Source organism: Liolophura sinensis, chromosome 1 (assembly GCF_032854445.1).
Source record: "Liolophura sinensis isolate JHLJ2023 chromosome 1, CUHK_Ljap_v2, whole genome shotgun sequence".
NCBI classification, from domain to species: domain Eukaryota; kingdom Metazoa; phylum Mollusca; class Polyplacophora; order Chitonida; family Chitonidae; genus Liolophura; species Liolophura sinensis.
In genome coordinates, this window is record NC_088295.1 from 55,249,288 (window position 1) to 55,274,709 (window position 25,422).

The 25,422-nt window shown below is 37.6% G+C and overlaps 1 protein-coding gene across 3 annotated transcripts in view; it reads right to left on the bottom strand.

Annotated features, from left to right (window-relative positions):
• The window catches only part of LOC135476895 (tubby-related protein 3-like), a 45,175-nt gene that overhangs the window by 19,085 nt on the left and 668 nt on the right, over positions 1–25,422 (bottom strand). The window contains exons 1-3 of one of the 3 annotated variants that reach the window (XM_064757051.1): positions 10,525–10,755; positions 669–719; positions 55–106 (exon numbers count right to left, since the gene is read on the bottom strand). In XM_064757051.1, the coding sequence (XP_064613121.1) occupies positions 55–106; positions 669–719; positions 10,525–10,568 (147 nt within the window). In that variant the 5' untranslated portion in view covers positions 10,569–10,755. Of the gene's footprint in view, positions 1–54; positions 107–668; positions 720–10,524; positions 10,756–25,422 lie in introns of those variants that run through there. The other 2 variants (XM_064757043.1, XM_064757058.1) reach the window with 2 other exon arrangements.

Below are 25,422 nucleotides of genomic sequence, written 5' to 3' on the forward strand. Positions count from 1 at the left end.
GTTGAATTTTACAGAAAGAGAGCAGAACAACCGCCATGCAGCACAAGGCCTTACCTGATGCTCCAGCTTGTTTTGTTGCATGAACGCATTGTAGTCATCTGGGACGCTGAAACCAGGAAGAGCATGACAGTGAAGCTCAGAGAAATCACACGGGACGAAGAACACAGGTACAATCATCAATTTCACAGTGGTCGTTACCACTATTCCAATCACTACAGAACTAGCTAAAAATCTAAACGTGCAGTAAATGCAGATTTGTTTTCTTTATTTTTTTCTGGTATACATGTGCATAACACGTTACGATAATTGCATTTATGAAGAAGCCTTAAATTTCATCCTGCACTGCAGCCTTGGACCTCAGATGACATAATGAATGCTAATATGATACATGTAAATAATTTTAAATGTAGCTGAATTACCCTTTAACAATTCCGTATAAAGATTAACCAATTCCTTCACATCTGTTGTACTAAATTAACAGAATCTAAACCACACAAATCTGTACATCTGTGCTCATATTACCCTTTCTACCCTGCTAAAATAATTCCGAAATCATGAAATCCTGAGCATCAGAAAACCATCAAGATACAAATTAACCTACATGTTCTTATAAAGTTGTAATTTTCATTCACGAGAATTCCAGGTAGTGTTTATAATTAACGTCTTACCTGCCAGGTGGGACACTCATGGTCCAATCCTTAGTTGGAGAGTCTGACAGTCTACAACAACAACAAAAACAGAAGCGTAAAACATGTGCAACCAGATGGTCGTGGTACCAAAGCCTAAAGCTACATAATTAAAAAGTAGAGGGCAGGTGTGTATAGTATTAAGCCATTCTAAAATACAATTCATTGAGTGTTAATGATTTGTGCTAAGCTTCATGATGCGCTTAAGAAGGTTGATTAATTGCTTTATTGATGAAATCTTATCTACTGTTATGGGTGAACAAAGTATAGCTGCATATAAGCATTTGCACCACGTAAAGGTGACCATGTAAAGGCAGTTTACCACATGTACAGAGTAATGGAACATACAGGTACATGGCCATACCTTGCTAATCACAGGTAGAGCACAGAGCTTGATCATGATAAAGTTCGTTATCACATGTACTCAAACTAAACAGTCAGTGCTTGAAAAAAAACAACTAATTTGAAAAATGGGCTTCGCCAGGACTGAAAAAGTCCACTATCCCAGCCCACTCAGGCCGGGGTCAAGGAACCTCTGGGTTCTGAGACGGCCAAAGGTGAATTCTAAATGTTTTTTGGATCTAATTTTCCAAATCACTCAACCATTTCAAATGCTGTTATTCCCTTGCTTGAAAAATAACTAGGAAAAATGTTCCAGATAACGAATGTCATTTTCTGTGTTTGTTCACATAAAAAAAAAAGTTTAAAATCAATAAAAACTCTTCTAAAATCCCACCAAGTTCAACCCAGCTTACATGTACTTATAACTGGACTTGCTTCACAACACACATGAATCATAATAGGTACCTTTTTAAACATTTTTCCTCAAACACATGTTCCTGTTTGTGCTGTGTAAATATCCCATACCATCCACTTTTCCTCAAGCAAATTAAAAGTTAATATGAAAGTGTCTTAACATCCAAATGTATCACCGGCAGATGATATGCTCCTCCAAAATTATTTAAGCACCAGTTAATATATACAACATACAATGTGACTGCGCCTCTCCTTCATTATTACATGCTTGTTGGAGGACCAGTCCACCGACCGTGTTATAAGTGAAGTGAGTTACAATGTACAAAGTCACTGTGCATTGCCTTTAAGTACCAGAAGGCCTATAGGCCCTATGAGCAATTACAACGGGAAAAGACAGTTGTCGGTGTTCATCAAGATTCTATTTATGTGATTTTATCACATAAATGGAATTGTTTATAACAAATCAATTCCTCTTCAGTATGTTTTTGTTTATTTTTTTTATTTGTAGTTTTGTTAAATAAATGCTGTGCCCTGTGCAGTACCTTACAAATCTGTCACTTCACCACTGTTTTCACGTGATCTGTCCTTGTTTTGGCTGCTCCAATTACAGGATAACCAAACTATAATGCTCAGTTCAGACCATCTGTTATGATGTTTGTTATGACCTCACAAGCTTATTAACGCAAGCCACTATTGACAACCAGCAATAAATAAGAACCACAGAAGAATTTACAACAGCATAAAAGATTGCGCACAAATTCTTTTTGGAGGGAAAAAAGATAAAAAATAAAAAACGCTTGTTGCAAATCCAACATGCCACATAGTCGTAAATATTAACCGATCTAAAGTATTATCATCAAATTTAATTCATGGCCTTTCATACAGTGTGGTACGGTACATGTAGGTGGCAATTATTTTCACTTACCAAAAAACAATGAAACAAACACTGGTAGAACAGTACAAAACATTCAAATTTGCCATGCGTCGCGGTATTTAATATAGCCTTTATAGGCCCACAGCTTTACATTTACAAGAAAATTTGAAAACATTAAATTTCCTCTCCAAAATTCTCTCTACAGCACAATACTTTTCAGTAAGCACATAACACAAAATAGAAGAACAAATACAGGCAATAATAGCTGACACTAACATTTACAGAATTCTTATGAATTGACGTCTTATTTTTTCATTCCACAGTAACTTATGAGTGTGACCTGAGGTCAGCAGTTTCATGTTTTGTAATATGTGTTAATATGTTAGATTGTAAACCTTGCCATTTATTTCATAAGTGACAATTTTCAATGCAGACACAGTTGTAACTACATACACCTGATACAGTGCGCATTGCTTTCCTGATCATGACCTTTAATGGGTATCAGAGGAACCAAGGAACAGTTCAGGTGTCTATCATATTTCTGATCGGAATGTTTGACAAGCTGGAGGACAAAGATCTTTCAGTGGCCAACATGTACCTGCATACATGCAGACAAGTTCTGATGCCAATTTGGAGATTCGCATGTACTCTTACATATAAAAGAGAAACAACTTGCTTCATGGCTGTACAGACACATTCTTGTACCGGTTGATCAAGGGGCAATATCTCTTAGAAAGGTATTGTATGACAGCAGAAAAAAATAGACCCATCCTAGTACACTGTACAATACATGTATTCTGAATGGTCTGTGGAACATTTTTAATTTTGATTTCATACATTACTATCAAGCTTATTCATATTACAAGTTCATTGTACATGTTGAGTTTTATAAATTATATTATATTATTATATTATAAATAATATTTTCCTAACACCCAATTCTTTTGAACAATAACAAGAATTATGATATTTACCACTTTAAATAAATTAATACTTATACATTTTGATATTAAATCGCAATAAATATACAAATTACTACTTACAAACACACAGACATGTATGTACACATATGCCTATCTATGTTTACCTATCATAAATACATATATGTCCATATCAAATTTCAAGTTCCAACTGTACAGAACAATATGGTATCCCTCAGATTACTAAATAACAGGCATGATAAAGATATTCACATACCACCACAGTACCAGCCACCACATACACAAGTAAAACACTTCAGATCAGGTCACAGCTATAGGACTCATTGTGAGTCTGTTGTAAATTATACTGTACTTGCCAACGTGTATAATAGGGCCAACTGTGACAGGCCTGGCTAAGACCCAGCATGTATGATCATGCTTTAACTGCTTCTACATTTAAGTGAACTGAACAGTCAAATTTCTGTGACAATCACAATGGATCACCCGTCTAACATGTGTGTTTTGACAACACCAAGCACACCATATGACGTTCATGCTGGTAGCCACATGTATATGTTGGATAGATTTTCAATTTTTTTTTGTATAAAAAAAAAAAAAAACATATATATCCAAGTCTCCTAACATAATAGATACAAAAACAAAAGCATGTTCTCCCTAAAAACACCCAATTAATAATGTAACAATAAAAAATAATGGAATAAATTTTAAATGCTTGAAGTGTAAATTAATTGTTTAATCTGATTTTTGTTTTTTCTTAAACATGAAATCCCAAAAAATGCGTTATTATCTAATTTTTCACTGTCAAAAGTAAAACTACTCTAAAATGGATTTAGCACAGGAGGTATGAAATGAAACATCGGCACTGTAACCTTTTTACGGATTTGACCAATCAAATCCCACTGAAAATATGTATTATTAATATAAACAGATTAAGGAGAACTAGTACGCATACAAACTGTACATGTAAAACAAATAAGACTGAGTCATGCAGAATTCTCAACATGCACATTAATAAACACTCACACCTGTATACACACCTACATGTATGCAGGATTACTGCACTGTCAATACAATCACAGGTAAGTAATACCGTATTTGTCCTCAAATTTTGTACATCTCTAAGTTACTCATTTTTTTCTCATTCTCCGATTTCCAAAAATTTAGAAACTTGTTTTGAGCTTTGTTTAATTTATGGCTGGAAAAATGAACATTTCAGTGACATAGAAGTGACATTTTTGACCTTTATTTGTCACTAATAATGAACTTTCATGGGCAAATTTTTTATGTCACATACGGTAATCATTAACTGTCAACAGGCTTCCAAACAGTGGTTAATTATAATTAAACTGTTTCCTCATTACCTCAACCCATGCATATTCTCAGGTCTCAGGACCCCCCCCCCCCCACCCCCAAGCCAACCCACTGATCATCTGGATCACATGTGACATAACGGTCTAAGCCACAGCGACTTGATTAGCTTTTGTGCCATCTGCCCTGTTTGCTCATATATACACATATATCTAGGTGAGCCCTACACATATGTAAACACTCATCAATCCCATTATTGATTTTTCATATGTTACTGTGGCCAGGTATATCACCTACACGACCAAAACTGTTATGCAATTTAAACACTAAAAAAAAAAATGCTGGCCGATATTTAATTTAGTTGTATCCAGAAATGGTTTGAGGGGAAAAAGCTCCATAAGAATCAATAAATCTAGGCAATATAGCTGTGATATTCAAAGGAGGCTGTAGACTCATTTCTTGCCTATTATGATTATCATAACAAACCAGTTCAAAACATAGACTAGATAGATAGAATTTTTGTAAGCGTCAATAAAGTAAAAGACAGGCAGATACAGAAATGCAATAAATTTGTGCACACTGCAACATTTTTCCACCCACAAACTTTACATACAGATGCCATGTCAGTTCCTAATTAACCTCCTGCCATGATGATTGCTAGCTTCACTTCTAATCTACTACAGCCTTACCTTGCACCTGAGAACAACTGTGCCTCAGACAATGCTCATCATCATGTCATCAAGCCATTCAGAGAGTAATAAGCGCTAAAAGCCACTTTGGAGAGGTTATGCATGTGCACAGTTATATACAGATGGGAAATTTTCACGGATAGGCATGACAGTAATTTCAGCCAAGAAAATGTCTCACTCTAATCCACATACTCAACATGTGGACAAGTGCATGCAAGATACAGACTTCTGCAGCTTTTCAGAACCTGAATGTCCTAAATCCCTGCAATGAATTCCACTGTATTCAGACAGTGCATTCAGCATCCACCTACATACGGTGCATTACTCATTTACATGTACATGTATTTAGACCAACTTGACAGCTCTGAAGTGAATCCATACATACAATTTGCATACTGGTGCTACCATCTTTTAATACTGCATGTTAAGCTGCAAAACATGCATGCAGTACAGTATGTGTTGACTGGGGTACAAGAAGAAGTCAAGGCTTACAAATGTACTAACATTACAAATGGTGTTTTCAGACGGATTTAGGAAGAGTTGTACACATGCGAGGTAGGACTGAGGCATCTGGCCAAAAACCAAGACAGCAACATCAGAAATGGTTTCTAGTATAATACTGGGTATGTATATTTGTATGCAGCTCTAGTAGATTTCATTAATCTCACGCAGGTATTTGACTCTGTTATTTCTGCACTTAGGCGCACCTGACAGTTGCCATTTGTCGATATCCTTGGGTGTTTACACCTGCATATGGAAATGGCAGCAAACACTGTAGCGTTCATCAAGACCGCTTACCTGTGACGTCAGCGCCCCCTACTTATTGATCGTCAAGAAGGTGCTGAAGTTAGGCCCAGCCAAGCTTTGGCCCATATTAATAATACAGCAGGTGGAAATCGTTTGGGGCATAACTTACTAACTTAGTTAATTGTCTTGTACACCGAGTTTGTTTTTCCTGTGCCACTATTTTTAAATTCTACTCCAAGACCAGATGAATGTACTATGCCTCTATATATCAACTTAGAAATGTCAGAGTCGTGGAGCTGCTATGAATCAAACTTCGTGTAATGACTTTGCCCCAGGAAAAACACAGCATTCAACTATCACTTGAAGAAAGCAAGTGAAAATTCATCACCATGGAAATGGTCTTTGACAAGGCTGATGCATGACATGAAAATGGAATTTAATAACTTTAGTTCATAGACACACCCATCCGATAAACAATAAGTACTTTACACGTAACATTTACAAAGAGCAGAAGGGTGGGCCTGATGTGGTGAATGGATGAAGTAAGCATCCAAAGTGGAGAGTCTTGTCAGTTTCCTCTTTCACAAAAGGTCAATATCCATTTCAATCGAATAGGCTGCATTTTCTTAAACAGACCAATGCTAAATGTTACACGCTGCAGTCCTGACAATATTTTCATCTTATAATAGTTACAGACAATTGAGAGTATACATGAAGGCAAAAGATCAAACAACTGTTCAAATCATATAGAAGGCCTCAGTCAAGTCTGGTTTTCCAATAAAGGAGCAAGAGGTCTCTTGTCACTACACCTCAGTCAAGCCTACTTGTACAATGGAGGAGCTATGTGTCTTGTCACTACACCTCAGTCAAGCCTACTTGTACAATGGAGGAGCTAGGTCTCTTGTCACTACACCTCAGTCAAGCCTACTTATACAATGGAGGAGCTAGGTCTCTTGTCACTACACCTCAGTCAAGCCTACTTGTACAATGGAGGAGCTAGGTCTCTTGTCACTACACCTTAGTCAAGCCTTGTTTCGCACTGGAGAACCTAGGTCTCTTGCCACTACACCTCAGTTGAGCCCAGTTTAACCCTGAAGAACCTAGGTCTCTTGCCACTACACCTCAGTTGAGCCCAGTTTAACCCTGGAGAACCTAGGTCTCTTGCCACTACACCTCAGTTGAGCCCACTTTAACCCTGGAGAACCTAGGTCTCTTGCCACTACACATCAATCAAACCTGGTCTCCAGTCGCTACACCTCAGTCAAGCCTTGTTGTCCAATGGAGGACCTAGGTCTCTTGCAACTACACATCAGTCCAGTTTCCAGTTTCCCACTGAAAGATCTAGGTCTCTGCCAGCACATCTCAGTCAAATGGAGGAGCTATGATCCTGGCCACTACACCTCAGTCATGACCAGTTTCCCAATGGAGGAACTAGATAGCTTGCAATTACACCTTAGATAAGTTTGGTGTCATAATGAACGAGCTAGGGTCAATGCTACTACACCTCAGACAAGTTTGGAATCATAGTGAAGAAGCTAAGGTCAATGCCACTACACCTCAGACAAATTTGCTGTCATAATAAAGAAGCTAGGATCCATGCCACTACACCTCAGGCAAGTTTGGTGTTACGATGAAGCAGCTAGGGTCAATGCCACTACACTTCCCACAAGTTTGGTGTCATAATGAAGAAGCCAGAGTCAATGCTACCACGCCTCAGACAAGTTTGGTTTCCTAAGGAAGGAGCTAAGGTCAATGCCACTACACCTCAGACAAATTTGCTGTCATAATAAAGAAGCTAGGATCCATGCCACTACACCTCAGGCAAGTTTGGTGTTACGATGAAGCAGCTAGGGTCAATGCCACTACACTTCCCACAAGTTTGGTGTCATAATGAAGAAGCCAGAGTCAATGCTACCACACCTCAGACAAGTTTGGTTTCCTAAGGAAGGAGCTACATGTACATGTAGGTCACCGTACAAAAAAATTCCACTCAACTCAAGAAAAACAACTGTTCAGAAATTGTTCTAGACAACTGAATTTTTAAACTCATGACAGGAGGTCACAGAGTGATTAATAATTCACAAAACAAATCAATCGTACATGTACATTTATGGCTTCTGCAGAGAAACTTGACTTCAGCATACACTGACCAGTAAAAACAGGAGCATGTGCACAACACTGACCAGAGAGCTACATGTACCTAGCATGGGGAACTACACAAGAAACGCTGGCTTCTCAAGCTATTACGTCGGTAGTCTTCTGCTTTCTATGATGCCATAGAGTGATCTGTGGTGACAGTTCATTAAACAGGTATCACTTTATGCAATCACCTCATCACATCTGCCAGAAGACTTCATAAAGTCAGCTAAACTTTGTAAAGTCCCAATCTTTTAACATGGCCACTAACTTAAAGAAGAGCAAAATGATATCAACTTTTTCTGGGATCATGAATGTCACAGCTACAAGGAACTTGCAATTGTTTAACTATAAATATATGAAATACACTACATCAGTATTTGTTTTTATTGATACTTCTCAAATCTGCAATTGTGTTACTACAAAGCTAATCAAATCCCACATGCATTTGACGCATCATATCATCTACATGTACTGTGTTGTATCTTTCACCTGTAAGTGGCACAACCTTCACAAATTTGGTTATTAATGGGATGGTACATATACAGTGTATGTATAAAACTGAAGGGACATTTTGGGAAAATAATTACATTTGGCCCCAGGGTCATGAAGTGATCTTAAACTTTAGTCAAAACTTCAATCATAAAATTTGTTTTGTCCCTTTCCGTTATTTTAGCTGAAATTTGTTCTACAACAACTTACCCAGAATTTATGTTGTCAAGCAAAATTTTGACAATTTTAAAGTCATTTGAAATTTTGATCTTAGTCTAAGTTTGCTCTGTGATCCTGGGGCCTGGCATATTTTTGACAGCAGATTATATACCTATATATGTACATGTATGAGCATGTGCACTGCACGATGTATGTACATGTATATTGTGGGTACCTTAGAGACCCAATTGTAAACAATGTGTATTCAATCAAGGAAGTACCTGACACACTGCACACTGCTTTATGACCATTACGCCTCATTTATCATAGACTGCCACACTATCACATGAAATATCTTGAGAGACTCTCAAATTAAGCCTTTCACCATGTAGGTGTTATAATACATACATCCATTTTGCGTATAATTTTTGTATTTGGAAACGATTTTTAGAAGGTTGAAAGGTCCAGTTTTGGTCTAATGTTGCCTATAAGTGCCTTGATATATTAAGACAACATTCCAATTACCAATTATGCAAATAATTCATTAATTTAGGCACATTGCCAAAGAGTGTTTCTCAGTATGTAATTTTTGTATTCCCTCAATGAAGTAGCTTACCAATCGTTGCTTAGTTGATAGCGGCTTAGCAAAGGGTAGATAACCATATACTGATACCTGCTTACAAGATAAATTTCATCAATGTTCTGAATGGATAGCTGAACAGGCAACGTTAAGTACATTTGAGGACAATAATTTATCACCTTTGCTGAACATCACAAGGCTGAAGTTTGCGACAGATTATGAGCCTTAAATAATGCATTCCTTCAGTTATCCTTGGGCCATGCCTTCAATAGTTTGCTATTAACAGTGTGACCTAACAGTTTTACTATCAGTTGATCTTGTAACCCAGTATTCAGTTGTTGTTTTTTTTTGTTTTTTTCACTTGAATTGAGTTTTTGTTACATTTCACTACCTTTTTAATGATATACAGTAATAAAATGACATAAAATTTGCATCCCAACATCACCATCCACCCCTCCCCAAATTCCATATTCACAGACAACAAATAACATAAGATATTAACATTGGCAATGAAACTCACATGTACTGGATAAAATTCTTCTTTGCACACAAAACTAATAGAACTCTTGGAATCAAAATGAGTTACTTAGTATAAATGACGAAATTTTAGCTGATTAACCATATAGTTTTTAGTTGACAACAAGACTCTTACACAGAAATTTCAATAGATGCAAGCACCACTCGTAACTAAATTTATTAGGTCAGGTACAGGTATGTAGCCCACAACTATCCAATGCAAGGCAAAGAAATCATTGCGCCTGCACATTTGACACACGTTACACTTTACATGTACAATGTAGGCTAAGTCTGAAACTGAGCAGTCTGACACCCTCTGAACGTCAGACAAATGCACAGTAATGTAGAAGTGAAAACAATTATTCACGCTTAATCATGTGACGATGAAGTTAACCAATGATGTGATAATGAAAGGCATGACATGTCTTGCCTTAATTTTTTTTCCCACACCTTCTCTCATAATATATCTTGTTGAGGCCGACTTGTAGGTTTGTTCAATGATACTGGCTATATAACACATAATCTTGTCACCTACTAGCTTGGATTTGTTTAATTTCCTTCAAGAAAAATGAAAATGAAACCATGTTTTCTTGTTAAATATTGACATTATCTAAGGTGTGTATATCTACAAAATATTTACCCTGTGCTGTTGGACCACTTGTCCACTCTGTAGCTCGGCTCCATTACTGTACATTCACAGGTAAGCTGAGACCTTCTTTTGTACAACACCGGTGAGTTGAAAACTATTTTCCAGCATTAAAAGCTTCTTAAGTTTGAACCACACCACACGGGAGACCATTTCTCGTGAATATGCTCCAGAGAAAACAAGATATATAAATATATATATATCCTAAACAACTGGCTAAGGCTTGAGTTCACTTAGGTCATGTGGCTACAGACCAAGTCCATATAGATGATCACACGTACTCCAGCAAATAACGAGCACAGGTAAATCATTTAGCCAATCACAGACTGTGAGCAATATTACGCGTAAAATACTACACGATTCTCACACGAGTCTGAGACTGTTCATCCTCAACAAAGACGAAAAGCCTTACTTTTCCTTTCTGACCGCTTTCACCACCCCACCAAATAACACAGGCACCGTTATTATCATGTACCTGTACAATCAGTATGATCACTAATGAGAGGTTTTTGATTGATCACACGACCTACTGGCCAATGGAGCGCAGTGTTTAGCTAGGAAAATCACAGCACCTGTGCTGCCACCATCAGTAGGCTTTGGAACGCCTTCCTGTTTAATGGGTGGTTTCAGACAGACAGTCCGGATACAAGGGTCAGCTGTCAAATGACATAACTCCTGACCACACAGGCTGGGTACTAATCACACAATGGAGTCTGCCCATACACCCTAATTGTTCACCTCCCTTTGCTGAAGCTCAGGTAACCAGGGCAATCAGCTGGTCTGTCTGTTGACAAAAACGCTAACAGGGACGAAGAATAGCGTCACACATTGTCGGGAGTCTCATATGCCATATGGAGCTTCTCCCTGATTCCTAGACTCCACCCCTAGCCTCCACCGTGATAATCAATAGCTTTACAACTGCTTCCCACTGATAATGCAAACCCAATAAGCATTACAATAGCTCCTGCCGCAAAACCTAGCTCAAAATCTATAGCTGATTATGACAGATCCAAGTGCTTGAGGTTTTTTTTATTTCTTCCAGCTTATATGTGGTGGTATAAAACACCAAAATGATTGTCATAAGATCTTGCCCTGCCCCCCCCCACCCCTCCCAACTAAACATATCAAATATCAACAGGCACGTACTTGTATTCATGAGGACATATGCTATTTTAGTGTAAGACAAATATGTAAATGTGTTATGGACGAACAGGGTCTGAATACCATTTCCTCAGCATTTCAACCATGTCCTATACACCAAGAAGAATATTAAATTTCAACAGTGAGCACTGCAGGTATATATACTGTGGACACGTAGGGTACGAAGACTACAGGACAACCCTGGGGACAGAGTATAGGATACATATATATGTACCCATATGTCACGTCATAGGACTGTCTCACTTCAAGTCCACATCTGCCAGCTACCAATTTCCACTAGAATGTTCGAACCAAAAATCTGAATCATAACCCGAACATAAAGTATTACAACAGAGATGGCCTTAGACAGGGAAAGTGCATGTTTCTCAACTTCGACTGATCGTGAGGCCTTGGTGATAATAAGCGGTCATAAATGGCTATTTGCACAGTTTAACGTTAATTGAAAACCACCTGTCTTCCACCAATATAGTGCGCATATCTGTATGTCACACGTAGGAAACATTGTCATTAATTTGCCAAAGATGGACCAGTTTACCACTGGAGCACTGGTTCCCTATGAAAACTGACAGCTAATGTATAAGTGGAAAATTCTTGGGTACGTATACAACAATCAAATCAAAGGTGCATCTGATGAAAATGTAGTCACCAGATACAGTATGTGAAATATAAATATTACAATGGAGATAAACAAGTAAATGCTGCGGCCAACTTTTAGGTGTGCCAACTGCAGCCTCACCCGATCAAGCACATACCGTGCCATCAGGTACAAATATTGAGCATTATCTTTACTGTGTGGGACAAGAGTTAGTAATGTGAACAGACAAATAGTTGGTTGAGCGCACATACATGTACATGGCCAGTAGTTATTGATTCATATTTTATGACCTGGCAAATATCACAAGGCTATAGCCCTAGGGCTGGCAACTTGTCATAACTCCACCAAATGTCTTGGAACACAAAAAACGTTATATACACCTTATATTCCAAGTTCATGGCTGATTAACCCAGCACACAGAAAGATGTGGGCACTGTAACATCCAAATGGCTCTGTCGTTTAATAGTAGACCATGGTTATACTCAATATTAAGCGTTTCACATATAAACCTCATTTCCAGAAAACAGGCATTTAAATATTAATTACCATAAACCACTATTTATGCTTATTATTTAATTTCTTCCGAAACAAAAACAGCCCTTGAAGCTGAAGTAACAAGGAGTTGTAATACGTCAATCACTTTTATTTTCAGGTCACATTTTAGATTAAACAGGATCAAACAAAAAATGCAATATAAGAAATGCACAATGTTCATTATGCACTTAAACACACAAAATACATGTACAAAGAATGTGATGGTACTAAAACAGTAATTTGCACTAAAATGGGCAATTTTGACTTCACCGCGGCATTTTTAATTTGATTGAGGTTTACACATACTTTGACAGGGATAATGAAATTGAATACGTTCTAATATCTAACCATGTACATGAAGCCATTCAACTGTCATTCTATTAAAACATTGTCAAGGTTAAGGTTGTGAAGAAAATGTAGCGGATTTATATGTTATGAGGCAAAAACAATTACAGGGCATTATATACTCTACAAAAATGATACAAGACAACAGATTTTTCTTTTCTTTTCATTCTTTACTTTTTTTAGTATATATCCTTAAACCCTATGAATATCTGACCGATGCTGTTAAATGAATCCATTTATTTTTAACTTGCGTTAGACTGGTATAGTCAAGCTTGGTGTGTACCAACCAGCAGTGCAGATGTACCCTTATGCTACGATGTTGCTTATATGAGTTTCCCACTACATGTACATCAAGATCAATAGCCACCACAGTTTTACAGATATTGGAACATCTAGCTCTTGCATTATATCAAACAAGGCATAGTAATCCCCTAGTCATGTATTCATCTCAAATTAATTACTGTATGTACTTCGCAGTTGATTGCACATGACAAATTTGTGAAATACAGAGACTGTGCCTGGCAGCACGTGTGATAAGCCCTATCCTTCACCATCGCTCAAAACTAACCATATCCAATTAACTATGTTATGGCCAATCGATAACTACATATATGAGGGTTATTAGTTTGTATTATAATTAGAGTAGTGCACATAAAAATGTCAGAAAATTGCTTCAAGACATGTGGAATGTAAGTTTTGTGCATAAACCCAGAAATGTGAAAGGAAGTACTTGTTGAACAGATATGTGACCTTTTCTTTGTCCAATACGCTCACACTGATTATTTTGCAATACACTCTTCAAGTGCGAAATGAATTTGATAAACAGTTCAAGAGACATACAGCAATTACTTCCTTCCTACTCAGATGTACACGTCCAGTGCAGTACTCTAATTCCTCAACCTTTTCATATATGAAAGAGCAACTTTCAATGCAATTTATTCACACTTTTAATTCAATTTTGGAGACAAAACTTCAATGGTTGGATTGGCCAGTTTCAGGGCATCACAAAAAGTATAATTTTATCAGTCAAAACAGAATAATGCCTTCAGAATATGCTTGAATAAATGCTTTGAAAACATGTGAAAAGGTTAAACTTAAAGAATTACAGTAGTTCATTTTTATGGATACAAATATTTTTTTAAACACAAAAATAAGAACAGATGTGTATTTTTAATATCGGCATCTTCTGGCAACATCAGGGTAAAGAATTATTAAATTTAATAATAATTTAAGTCAGCCAAGAAAAGTTAATTAACTATCTGTCGATGGACGGCGGTTGATTTCAACGCTGTAATATTTCACTTATTAAATGGCGATCGGTTTAAAGCCAGGGGGAGTTAATGCTTTCCCCTGAGGGCCGATCCATTAACAACACAGAGTTACTTCCCCTGTTTTTGTTCATTTCAGTGATGTGCTAAAGATGCAAAACATTAACAAACGCAATTTGCAAAATAACTTTAAAATGATTTAATCTAAATGCATATTCCTTAGCCGTATTTTAGTTAAGATGAATTACTTACTACCCTCTTAAAGATGATGGAAACAAAATTTTGCCCCTTAAATTTAGGACAATATTTTCTTCGCATACTGTACCAAATCTTAGTACATGTAGTTCTTTGTCAGTCATTTATAACAAATGCTTAAATCTAGAAAATGTGAAATCAAGCATGCAAACAGATTTGCAGGTGATCGCATGTACTTGTACAGTGAAACGATATACTGTGAGGACATTTTACTCTGCACATACAATAAATGCTTGGCGATTACATACCCTAAAAACAGACATGACAACAGTTTTCAAGGACTACATGTGAAGGTGAATGTAACCCTAATAGCAAACAAACAAACAAACAAAAAAAAAATAGTAATAATAAAAAAACAAGTCTTTCACATATTGCACATACTTAATATATGATTAGCTTTTAATGCTTAACCTACAAGTTCTAAACTGATCTCCCAAGGCCAGTTATGGGTATACAGGTTAAAACTGCCAGCGTCCACCCTGATCAATATTGTGTGTGTCTACATGTATGTACCTGAGGACAAACAACATGCAGTGTGTGGATATCCTAGCAACTGATGAATAGATGGAAAATCAAAGTCTGCACGCTGGTCATACCTGTGGGGAAACATTAACTGGTCTCTGAAGGTCTGTTCAAATACGCCTACCAATAATACATGGATGGTTACACTCGTCGATTATGCTCGACGGGTGACAGCCGGACATTTATGATACTATTATATGTGGATATTAACACATATGATGAGCCTGACTTGAAAAATTAGTAATTCACCCACATGAATATAGTTTCATGGAATTTTTCACTAAGTATGAATCTACTGCTGTACTATACTGGTGAAAAACCACAAGATATTTTATTTGGTCAACAGGATGAACAGGTAACAAAAATTCCATGAAACTTCTGGTCATTTGCTAGATGAAACTTCAGGTCACTTGCTATATGAAACTTCAGGTCATTTGCTATATGAAACTTCATGTCATTCGCTATATGAAACATCAGGTCATTTGCTATATGAAATTTCAAGTCATTCGCTATATGAAACTTCAGGTCATTTGCTATATGAAACTTCTGGTCATTTGCTATATGAAACTTCTGGTCATTTGCTATATGAAACTTCTGGTCATTCGCTATATGAAACTTCAGGTCATTTGCTATATGAAACTTCAGGTCATTTGCTATATGAAACTTCAGGTCATTCGCTATATGAAACTTCAGGTCATTTGCTATATGAAACTTCAGGTCATTTGCTATATGAACCTGTCAAGTTTTGACCAATTATACATTTACCTGGCATATACACGTGTATAGCCTTGTCAACATAAATGTTTAAAAATGATGTTTTCATACCCATATTAAAGGTGGAGAAAACATAAAAATGACAAAGTTCAGACGAAAGAGTGCGAAAAGTTATTCCTAAATGTGGTCTTCAATATTTTTTCCAATATTTTTCTGTAAGGAGAAAAAGACACTAGAAAATAAGTTTTGCATGGTGGGTAATTGGGACCACCTTTTGGTATTTATAGTCTTTGTTTAATAATGTCATAAATGAGGATGTAACAGAGGTTTAATAGATATTTTTGCACTAGAATGTGTTTTTTTAAGCTAACAAATGTATTAAACCTCCATTTGGTTCATATTTATATTTTTAATATGTTCATAAATATTATCATAATTTAGGTTAAATGCATATGTTTCGATATAAATATCAAATTTACATTCAAATAAATTTATCAGACAAGCATCACATCCTTATTTAGAACCAACAAGTTGGTCCCAAATATCCACCATACAAAAATATTTTCAAATACCCTTTTCTCTTGAAAAAAAAAACAAAACTTTAAAGATCATATTTGCAAATAAGTTCTGACGCTCTTTCATCTGATCTTGGCATCATTTTTATGCTTTCTTCTCCCTTAATATATTTAGTGCTATATATGACCTAAAATTTTATCCATGACTGTAAAGTTACACATTTTACCTGGTTCTGAGAGCTCTGCTGTTCTTAGAAAGGTTAGAAATGTAAGCTTCATCATCAAATGTAACATTTTCTGCCACTAAAAATGTTTTGGGGTGAATGGTTAATACAAATAATGTGTTCAATTGTTCGCAATATGTGTTGGGCTACAGAAAATGTGTGTATACAACATGTGGGTGGATGAAAGCGTTGTTAGAGCCCAGGGGGGGTATAAAATTATTGTGTTTACCTCTTCAGATACCTCAGAATGTATAACAAGCTTTCTTTATTTATTTGATTTATTTATCTGATTTGTGTTTTACGCTGTACTCAAGAATATTTCACTTATACGACGGCGGCCAGCATTATGGTGGGAGGAAACCAGGAAGAGCCCGGGGGAAACCCACGACCATCCGCAGGTTGCTTGCAGGTCTTCCCACTTACGGCCGGAGGGGAAGCCAACCTGACCTTGACTTGAACTCACAGCGACCGCATTTGGTGAGAGATTCCTGGGTCATTACGCTGCGCTAGCGCGCTAACCGAGCCACGGATGCCCCCAAACTGTAACAAGCTTTCTAAAGCTAAACTCGGCCCAACCAGCAAATGCCAGATCTCAACATTACTAAAGGCATATTGTGTGGGTCCATACGTCTACTTGAATTTGTTCACTGACGTATACACAACAGATTACATTTATATAAAAGTCCAGAAAAATAGATTTAAATGCATAAACAAATTTCTTTGAAAGAAAATGGGGAAGATATTAACTCATAAATAATGTATGTTAGAAGTGACAAAAAAATGTGAATGAGCAACATCTTTCAGGATGCCTGCAGGGCATACAGATTACGAGAAAAGAAATTCTGGATCAAAAATAACCTTGCCATTTAAAGATCACATATGTACCAAATATTCTACATATAGACATAGCTCAATATGACAGGCTAGCTGTCTTATAAATCTCTTCCCAGTTCGCAGATAGAAGTAGACATGATGAAATGGACAAACTTCAGTCACTATGTGGAAATTGACTATTTCCTTAAGAACATCTCCATTAATGCACCAACTTTCTGTATTTTCAGTTACAGGTCAATTTCCTTAATTTCATTCCTTTACCACTTCTAAATCAGCCACAACGGAAGACAGCACAGGAATTCACTTAGATGTATTGCTCATGACTGTACAGACAAAAAGGCTCTCATTGATCAGGCCAACTGGACGGATTAAATTGACAGTCGTTCACAGCTACATTTATCTCTACTCTGGCAAAAGAGCCAACAATCCGCCCAATAACACGTTCGTAATTAGCCGGGCAGACTTGGCCTTAACACCAGAGGTGAACGGACACAGACAGTCAGAGAAGGCATCCTCAGCACTGCAGATCTCTGGACATCTAATCAAACACTAGGGAGAAAATCAGTGAAGCTCCCAAGTCATTAATATTAAACATAACACCAGAGGCTAGAGGGCTGTTTTCACTAGCTTACTGTGGGGATAGTCATATCTCCAAGCCACATCAAATCAATGACAGAAATGTCTTAAATGCACTATACACTGATAAGATGTTTGATTAAAAGTACATGAGTACACATACGTGACCAACACTTCCAGTTCAAGGTCTGCATATTCATGCACTGTGTGTCAGGTTTTACACACACAATTAGACTTTTTAACCCTAAAACCAACGTTAATGAATAACATTTTCTTTCTGATCATGGATTTACATCAAGAATGTTCTTAACCAACTACACGTTGACTGTACGTTTTAAAGACAGACCTTGCAAAACGTGACTATGCAAAAGAACGTTTTCTGAACCGTGCTTGAACATTTTCAATGTAAAACAAAAACTATTCCAAGGTGCTTGAACATTTTCAATGTAAAACAAAAAATATTCCAAGATTCATATATCTTAGTAATGACAACTACCAATACCAGAGTTAGACTGAACAAAGTATTGAAAGTAAATTTCCATTTAAAACAAATATATATTTAATCCTTCACAAAGCTTTGTAAATTACATGTATAGCATGAGCATTATGTCCAGCTATGATATTATAACTAATAAGAACAGAACCACCACTTCATATCTGTAGCACTGCATGATACATGGTGGAAATCAAACCAAAATCAAAGAACAAGTACTCACCAAAGCACTGGTCATTAAGGTTATATCTTCCTGTAGGATGCGATCCAGCCAGTGGAACAAAAACCACTATATCAATATCCAGTATGTGAACTATACCTTATTGGTATACTGTATATATATATATAGCACACACACGAAACAAGCAATCTTCTACTCTTGGCTCAGTAAATCAGTAAGCTACCTTCTTCCACAGCTTTTCATTAAACTCTATGGCCATCTTAAGCTATGTGACTACTTTATACAGAGTTCAAAACGCAAATGGGCATGTTAGCCCAGCAAGGGGTAAAAAGAAAAGCAGACGACTGACCCTATAATTACAGAACAAACCTAGTGGTATGTATGGGTCGAAGCAATCAGAGAATTAAAACAATGGAGGTCACAAGTAAATCTGATTTAGAGGTAAATCCCATTCAGCAGATAAGCTGTCACCTTTTGACACTCAGGGAGCCTGTATCAACATGCTCAGCTCATTAGCTGCTGGGGGGAAAAACACCAGACAAATCTGTACTCCTGCTGTCACAGCCTTCCCCCACTCCTCCCACAAGGGTTTTAACACTGACAAGGGAACAATGACTTGGGTCCAAGTGACCACAAAAGCCAGCGGTCAGTTTCTCCATATTGTTCAATGTCCAGACATGTTTGGTCAATCCTTCTTCCAGACACAGACAAACACACAATCTTGTTGATAGCCAACCCACACCTCTACTTAAACTAAGGTGATTTTCACAGCTCATAAGGTGCCGGACTCAGAAAGGTAAAACACAGGTGGGTGTTAGGTAATACAGTCAACTTATTATGTATGCCATAGAAAAACTTAAATGTAAATAAACACAAAGTCCATGATGCAATTTGACCACACAATACTGACAATTACAAAACTAATCTGATTTTTCACTATATGTTTATTGGACATGTAGCCAGTGTTTTACTGACAATATTATAAATACTACCAGAATTCCATCACCTAGAAGTATGCAACTTCCCTATAGCTGGTCTCCAGGGCCACTTTACACTTTTCTTCCATCTCTAACATATTATGTGATGTACCTGCGCAGCCATGTATTCTTCTTTCTCTACTGCGCAGCTAACGTTTGAGAAATGACTTATGCATGGTGGGATCCAAACGTGGTTGTGTTGAAATAGACTTAACAAAATTACGACAATGGAGAGTTTTGTAAAAGGACAACAATGTCTTTGATAGTAATTGTTTTACAGTTGCATGGAAGTATAAAAATAGTAAATTGATTCTGAACTGCATGGCAACAATGACCAGCGAAATCCTATTTTTAAACACAGTTCCGGTTTGAAGGTATGGCCAGTTCTTGTAGCAGCCATTTACAATTAGACGTCCCATGATTCAGTTCACAATTTCCATCCAAGAAGTTGGCATATTTCTCCACCAGGTGGCAAGAGCTTCTATGGATGACGTAACATGTATACTCTGCCCTGGAGACTAGCTATAGGGTTGAATACTTTAAGGTAACCTATTTCTGATACTACATAATAAATACAAATTCCACATGACTGATAAAAGTATGCCTCATAAATGTGCTTTATCATCTGCAAAAGGAACAGGTTTCTTTCAAAATATTTAAAGGAGAAGAAAATTTAAATATCAAACAAGTACCACTGGAAAGAGTATGCATTTCCTCGCAGGTGCATGCCATAAAAAAATTCTAATATGTACCTCAAGTTGATAAATTATAAATAAAATATTTATGTAAATATAAATAAAAGTCATGGTCAAAGTCCGCTGTGGGCGACTCCATTTTGCTTTAGAACTAATCCTGAAGTCTTCTGTGTGAGGAGAATTGCCGTCAGAAACCGCCAAAGTGCAGTTCGTACATTTCCAGTAGAACTCTTCTTCCCAGAAGGTAGCGAACACTACAGTCTGTTTTCCGCTTGATGATCGGGAAATCGGAATGTTGGATGAAGGTTCCAAGTTTATACCAACAAGACCGCATGTTTTAATAACTCTCATTAGCTGAGAGGCAACACACCCCCAGCATAAATTACAGGGTGTTAAAGATGGAGGACACGATGAACTCAGTGATTTATGCCAGCTTTGCCGTTTCAGACTTCATGTGTACGGTGAGGAAAAATTGCAAAATTATTCAGCATGCATCACCAAATAGAAAAAAAAAATGTGCTCTTTTCAGCCTATAGTGTCACTGTTTTAAGTTTTCTTCTCCTTTAAGAATCAAAACCATTTAAACAGATTTGATTAAAATGTTGTAACGATTGTGTCGCATCAAAAGTCAACATAACAGTATCTTAACCGCCCAGAACGCCACACAACGCCATGCACATAACAAGACCACACAAATGTTTCACCATCAACAAATTTTCTTGAGAGAAGAACTTATTTATCAATTTAATTGCATTGTACGGTTTAACTACATGCACAAGAATTTTTCATTCATATGACTTTTAAACAAATGGAGGAAACAGGAGTGCCTGGAGTAAACACCTGGTCTTTGGCAAGGAACTGCCTATGTTTTTCACACAATGTAGGCCATGTTGGTGAAATCTGACTTAAAGAACTTCGTGTAAGATCTCCTGAACAGCCAGACAAACGCAACTAACTTCCGACTTTGTCGTGAGAACAGTGGAATACCAAAGAATCCCTGTCCAAGGCTGGGATTGAACTATGGATTGGATATGTAAAGATGATCTCAGCACGAGAACAACCTTGTTCAAGACATTTCTGTACACATGCACACTTCAGAGATGATGATATTAGTGATGCGTCTATTATTTGGCGGCTTAACCTTCAGCTTTCAGACTGACTATATAAATTAATGATCAACCACTGTGTATGATTAGGATCAGTTAATATCAAATCAAAGGACAGGAATCATGTAATTCACCTGAAGCATGTAGCACACAGATACGTTTACACTGCATACATTTTTAATCAAGAGCTCAGCCAGGACAGTGGCATACATGTATGTATTCACTAGAATGGTCGCATGTATGAGCCTATAGGCATATACACTATCATATACATGTACAGTGTTCATTTCACTATAAAATTCTGACCAAAATCCAACAGCTTTCATACAATGGATGCAATCCTAGTGTAAAAAGAGACCTGAAGTTTATCATTCAGATTTCTCCGGAAAATTGCACTTAAATGTACAATTCTATTAAAATAAACAAAAATGAAGATCACCACCATGCAACCTAGCCTAATTTTCCAGAAAGGGCCAATTATGTGAAACAAATGTTTTTAAACATGGCGTCATGTTGTTTTTGACAAAAGAACATGTACATGGAAATGAGACAACCTTATTTATTTTTCAAGCCATGCTCAAAAATTTTTCACAGGCCTAATGGTGGTCCATTTTTTTAGGTAAAGGATATCTGGGTGGATATAACGACCTACCAACAAACTTTCCCACATGTTACACCTCAAGACAACAAACACTTATAAAGATGCACACACCTTATTCTCAGCAAGGCCCTCAGAATGTCCAACAGGAGGGAAATCTACCAAGAATTTACTGTCCAAGGCTGGCTTTGAACAATCAACCCAGGAGTCCTGGATTTATTTATTTGATTGGTGTTTTACATCATACTCAAAAATATTACACTTACATGACAGCGACCAGTAAAGGAGAAACATAATCTGCAGACTGCTGGAGACCTTCCCACATGCAACCTGAAAGGAAGCCAGCATGAGCTGGACTTGATCTCCCAGCAACCACATTGTTCAGAGTCCTTACTGTGCTGCGCAAGCATGCTAACCACTCGGACATGAAGGTCCCAGTGTGCCCTAGAGATGATGAGGCAAGAGCATTTAGCCATAGGACTGCAGCCCACTCCTAATTTTAATGTGTGGCTAAACTTTCCTTGTACTGTATATCCAAGTGGGAGGAGGAAATGGATCTGACAACAACTGAAGGCATTAAATCACTACGGCATACTTGCAATCTCAAAATGGCATAGCTTTGGCTGCCTGTAGCCTGTGGACATCATAAAGGTTTTACTCAGCCAGGGAGAATCATACACTCACGGTTCTCATTCTGGCTTGATTTAGCCACTACTGAAGCTGTGAGAGGGGACATTTTACGTGAAAAGGCGGGGGGCATGTTGGAAGAATACACAGTTGGTTCCCTGGTTCCCATGGTGTATTGCAATCATCAAGGAATACGTCAATATAGACTTGATTTCCACTGCCCTTGAGATTTTTAGTGTTGGGAAATCTCTACTGATGTATTCCTTGATGATGATTTAAATTGTTTTTGAAACACTGACTTCACTAATGTCATCAAAATCACATAGCTGTTCACTGCAAGTCAGTGGACTCTTTCCTGTCTGTTCGCGCATGGCTTGGTAGCTCAGCAGAATGGTGGCACTAGATAGATAAGAGTTCAAATCACTTGATGATGGATTTTCCCCGGTCTAGACGCTGGAGATTTGATTTAGTGGTGGAAATCAAATCCATGGTGTTTTAATGATAACTTACCAGTACATGTATCAAAATGTAAAATTTTGCAATTTGCATAGGTAAAGAGCAGTGATACTTGTAAAGCAGTAGTCAATATCGGAAAGGAAGCAAATACCATTTAGAAATTCAGAATCTAACATTGTATGTATGTATGTAAGTATGCGCATGCACACGTACGGTTTTACATCACACTCAACAATTCAGCCTTTACAACTGCCATCCCTTACATCACACTCAACAATTGTTCATATAACAACCAGGAGTCATTAGGTGTGTTTGCATATACATGTACAGTGCCTTCTTGTGGCAGAGTGAGTCAATGTCGCTAAAGTGCTGCCACCTCTAATGTATCATGCCAAGGCTTAACTCTCAACAATAATTGCATACATCTACAATTTCATCCGCACCACTGTAGTTATGGTGCAGGAGTAAAATAAAATTTTGAAACAGCCAATTCTGCATCTTTCTCCAGATCTCCCATGAAGCTGGTTATTCGAAATATGGTCATGTTGCTTGCTGCATAATTGACTCTCTGCGCTACCGAACTATGGATTTGCACAAGATCAGGAAAAAGACAGGGAATAATCAGTAATCAACCAGGAGACACAGGATTTCATGAGTAGGGGTAACAGATTTCTGAAATCCTGTCACTTAATATGAGATATGAATAAACGACAGCTGCTCCTTTTCATTACTGTTTATTCAGAAACAAAAGCATTGCAATAAAGAAATGCACTCGGCATTTTGTAGACACATGCAAAAGGCCTCTGGATGATTCGCCTTCCGTTACCAACTCATAACTGGCAATCACACTAGTCAAACCTACAGAGTCTGAGTGCAGTGACACACATTCCCCTAGTCTGTAGCCTGAGACCTCGGTCTAAGAATGTCTTACACATACTAATACCTGGGGACCGCTGGCCACCCTTAACTTGGAAGATATGTGGACCCAATACCGGTATAATGCTTACAAAGAGCTACCTCCTCATTCAATTCATGCGCGTTAGATTCAACCCGAGCACACGTAAAGCACAGCAATTCTGAAAGCTGAAATATTTATGCACATTTTGACAAAATCGCTATTTGCCTTTACATCACTAATCTAATGAAAATTTTAGCGAAAGTCGAAAACTGGCTAATATTTAGCAGGTCACCACGCGCTGCCATGTTTTTTAAAAGGTCAAGGTGCGAATGCACAGCAGCCGTTGACCTTTTCCATGAAATTGAATGGAGCTGGTGCCCCCTTTATCACTGCAAACTTAATCTGACAGTTTGCACAAACTGTCATTCGGCTCCATATGCTTCAGTCAATTGCAAATTCGTGTCTCTGCAGTCAGATGGCTCTCTATCTGTCAAAACTGACAGCCAGCTGATCAAACCATAGTGACGTTGTGAAAAGTCAACCATACATGTGCAGGAAGCTACCCAGTATATTAGGTCATGATGCTGACACGGCATGTGACCGTAAGTGTGAATTTACTGGTCATCAAGGATGCAGAATATGGGAAAAAATTGGCAGAAGAAAAAGGATATCCTGAACATACTTTACTGGAGTTTGGCCCTGTAAATGCATGTTTGGTTCATTTTGCACTAAATTTTGTTGCGCTAGGCAATACCACTATTTTAACCTGGATGACTCTTTCGCTGTGATCTATGCTTTACCCCACATTAAAAGATCACAGCTGAGATCACTGTCTACCCAGTCTGTTACTTTCAAAATTATCTGGATCTTGCAACATTTCTGTGGAAGCCCAATAACACTTATTGGCACCTTCAAAACAGACAATTTAACCATATTGTAACATCGTCACTTTACTGTTTTAAAACAAGAGAACTGGCTGACAAGGATTGTTGCCCGGCACAGGGTACACGCTGTTGTTGTTGCAAGGCAGCTACATGAATGAGGTAGTCTTAACCTATTTACCAAAGCACTGAGCCCTATTCGAGATCTGTAGAAATCTTGCGAAATCTACAGGATGCATTCAAACATGGCAGCTGGAGTTGGAATTTATCCAGTTTCCACTAAAGCTTCACGCTTGTGTGGATTTAGCCGTGATGACACATGGGAACACCAACCTGGATAACTGAGGCAACTGCAACTACAGACAGACAAATTATTTGCTGCCCAGCAGTAGTATGCTCAAGTCAGCAAGCAAAGTACAGAGGTGGAACAAGACAGG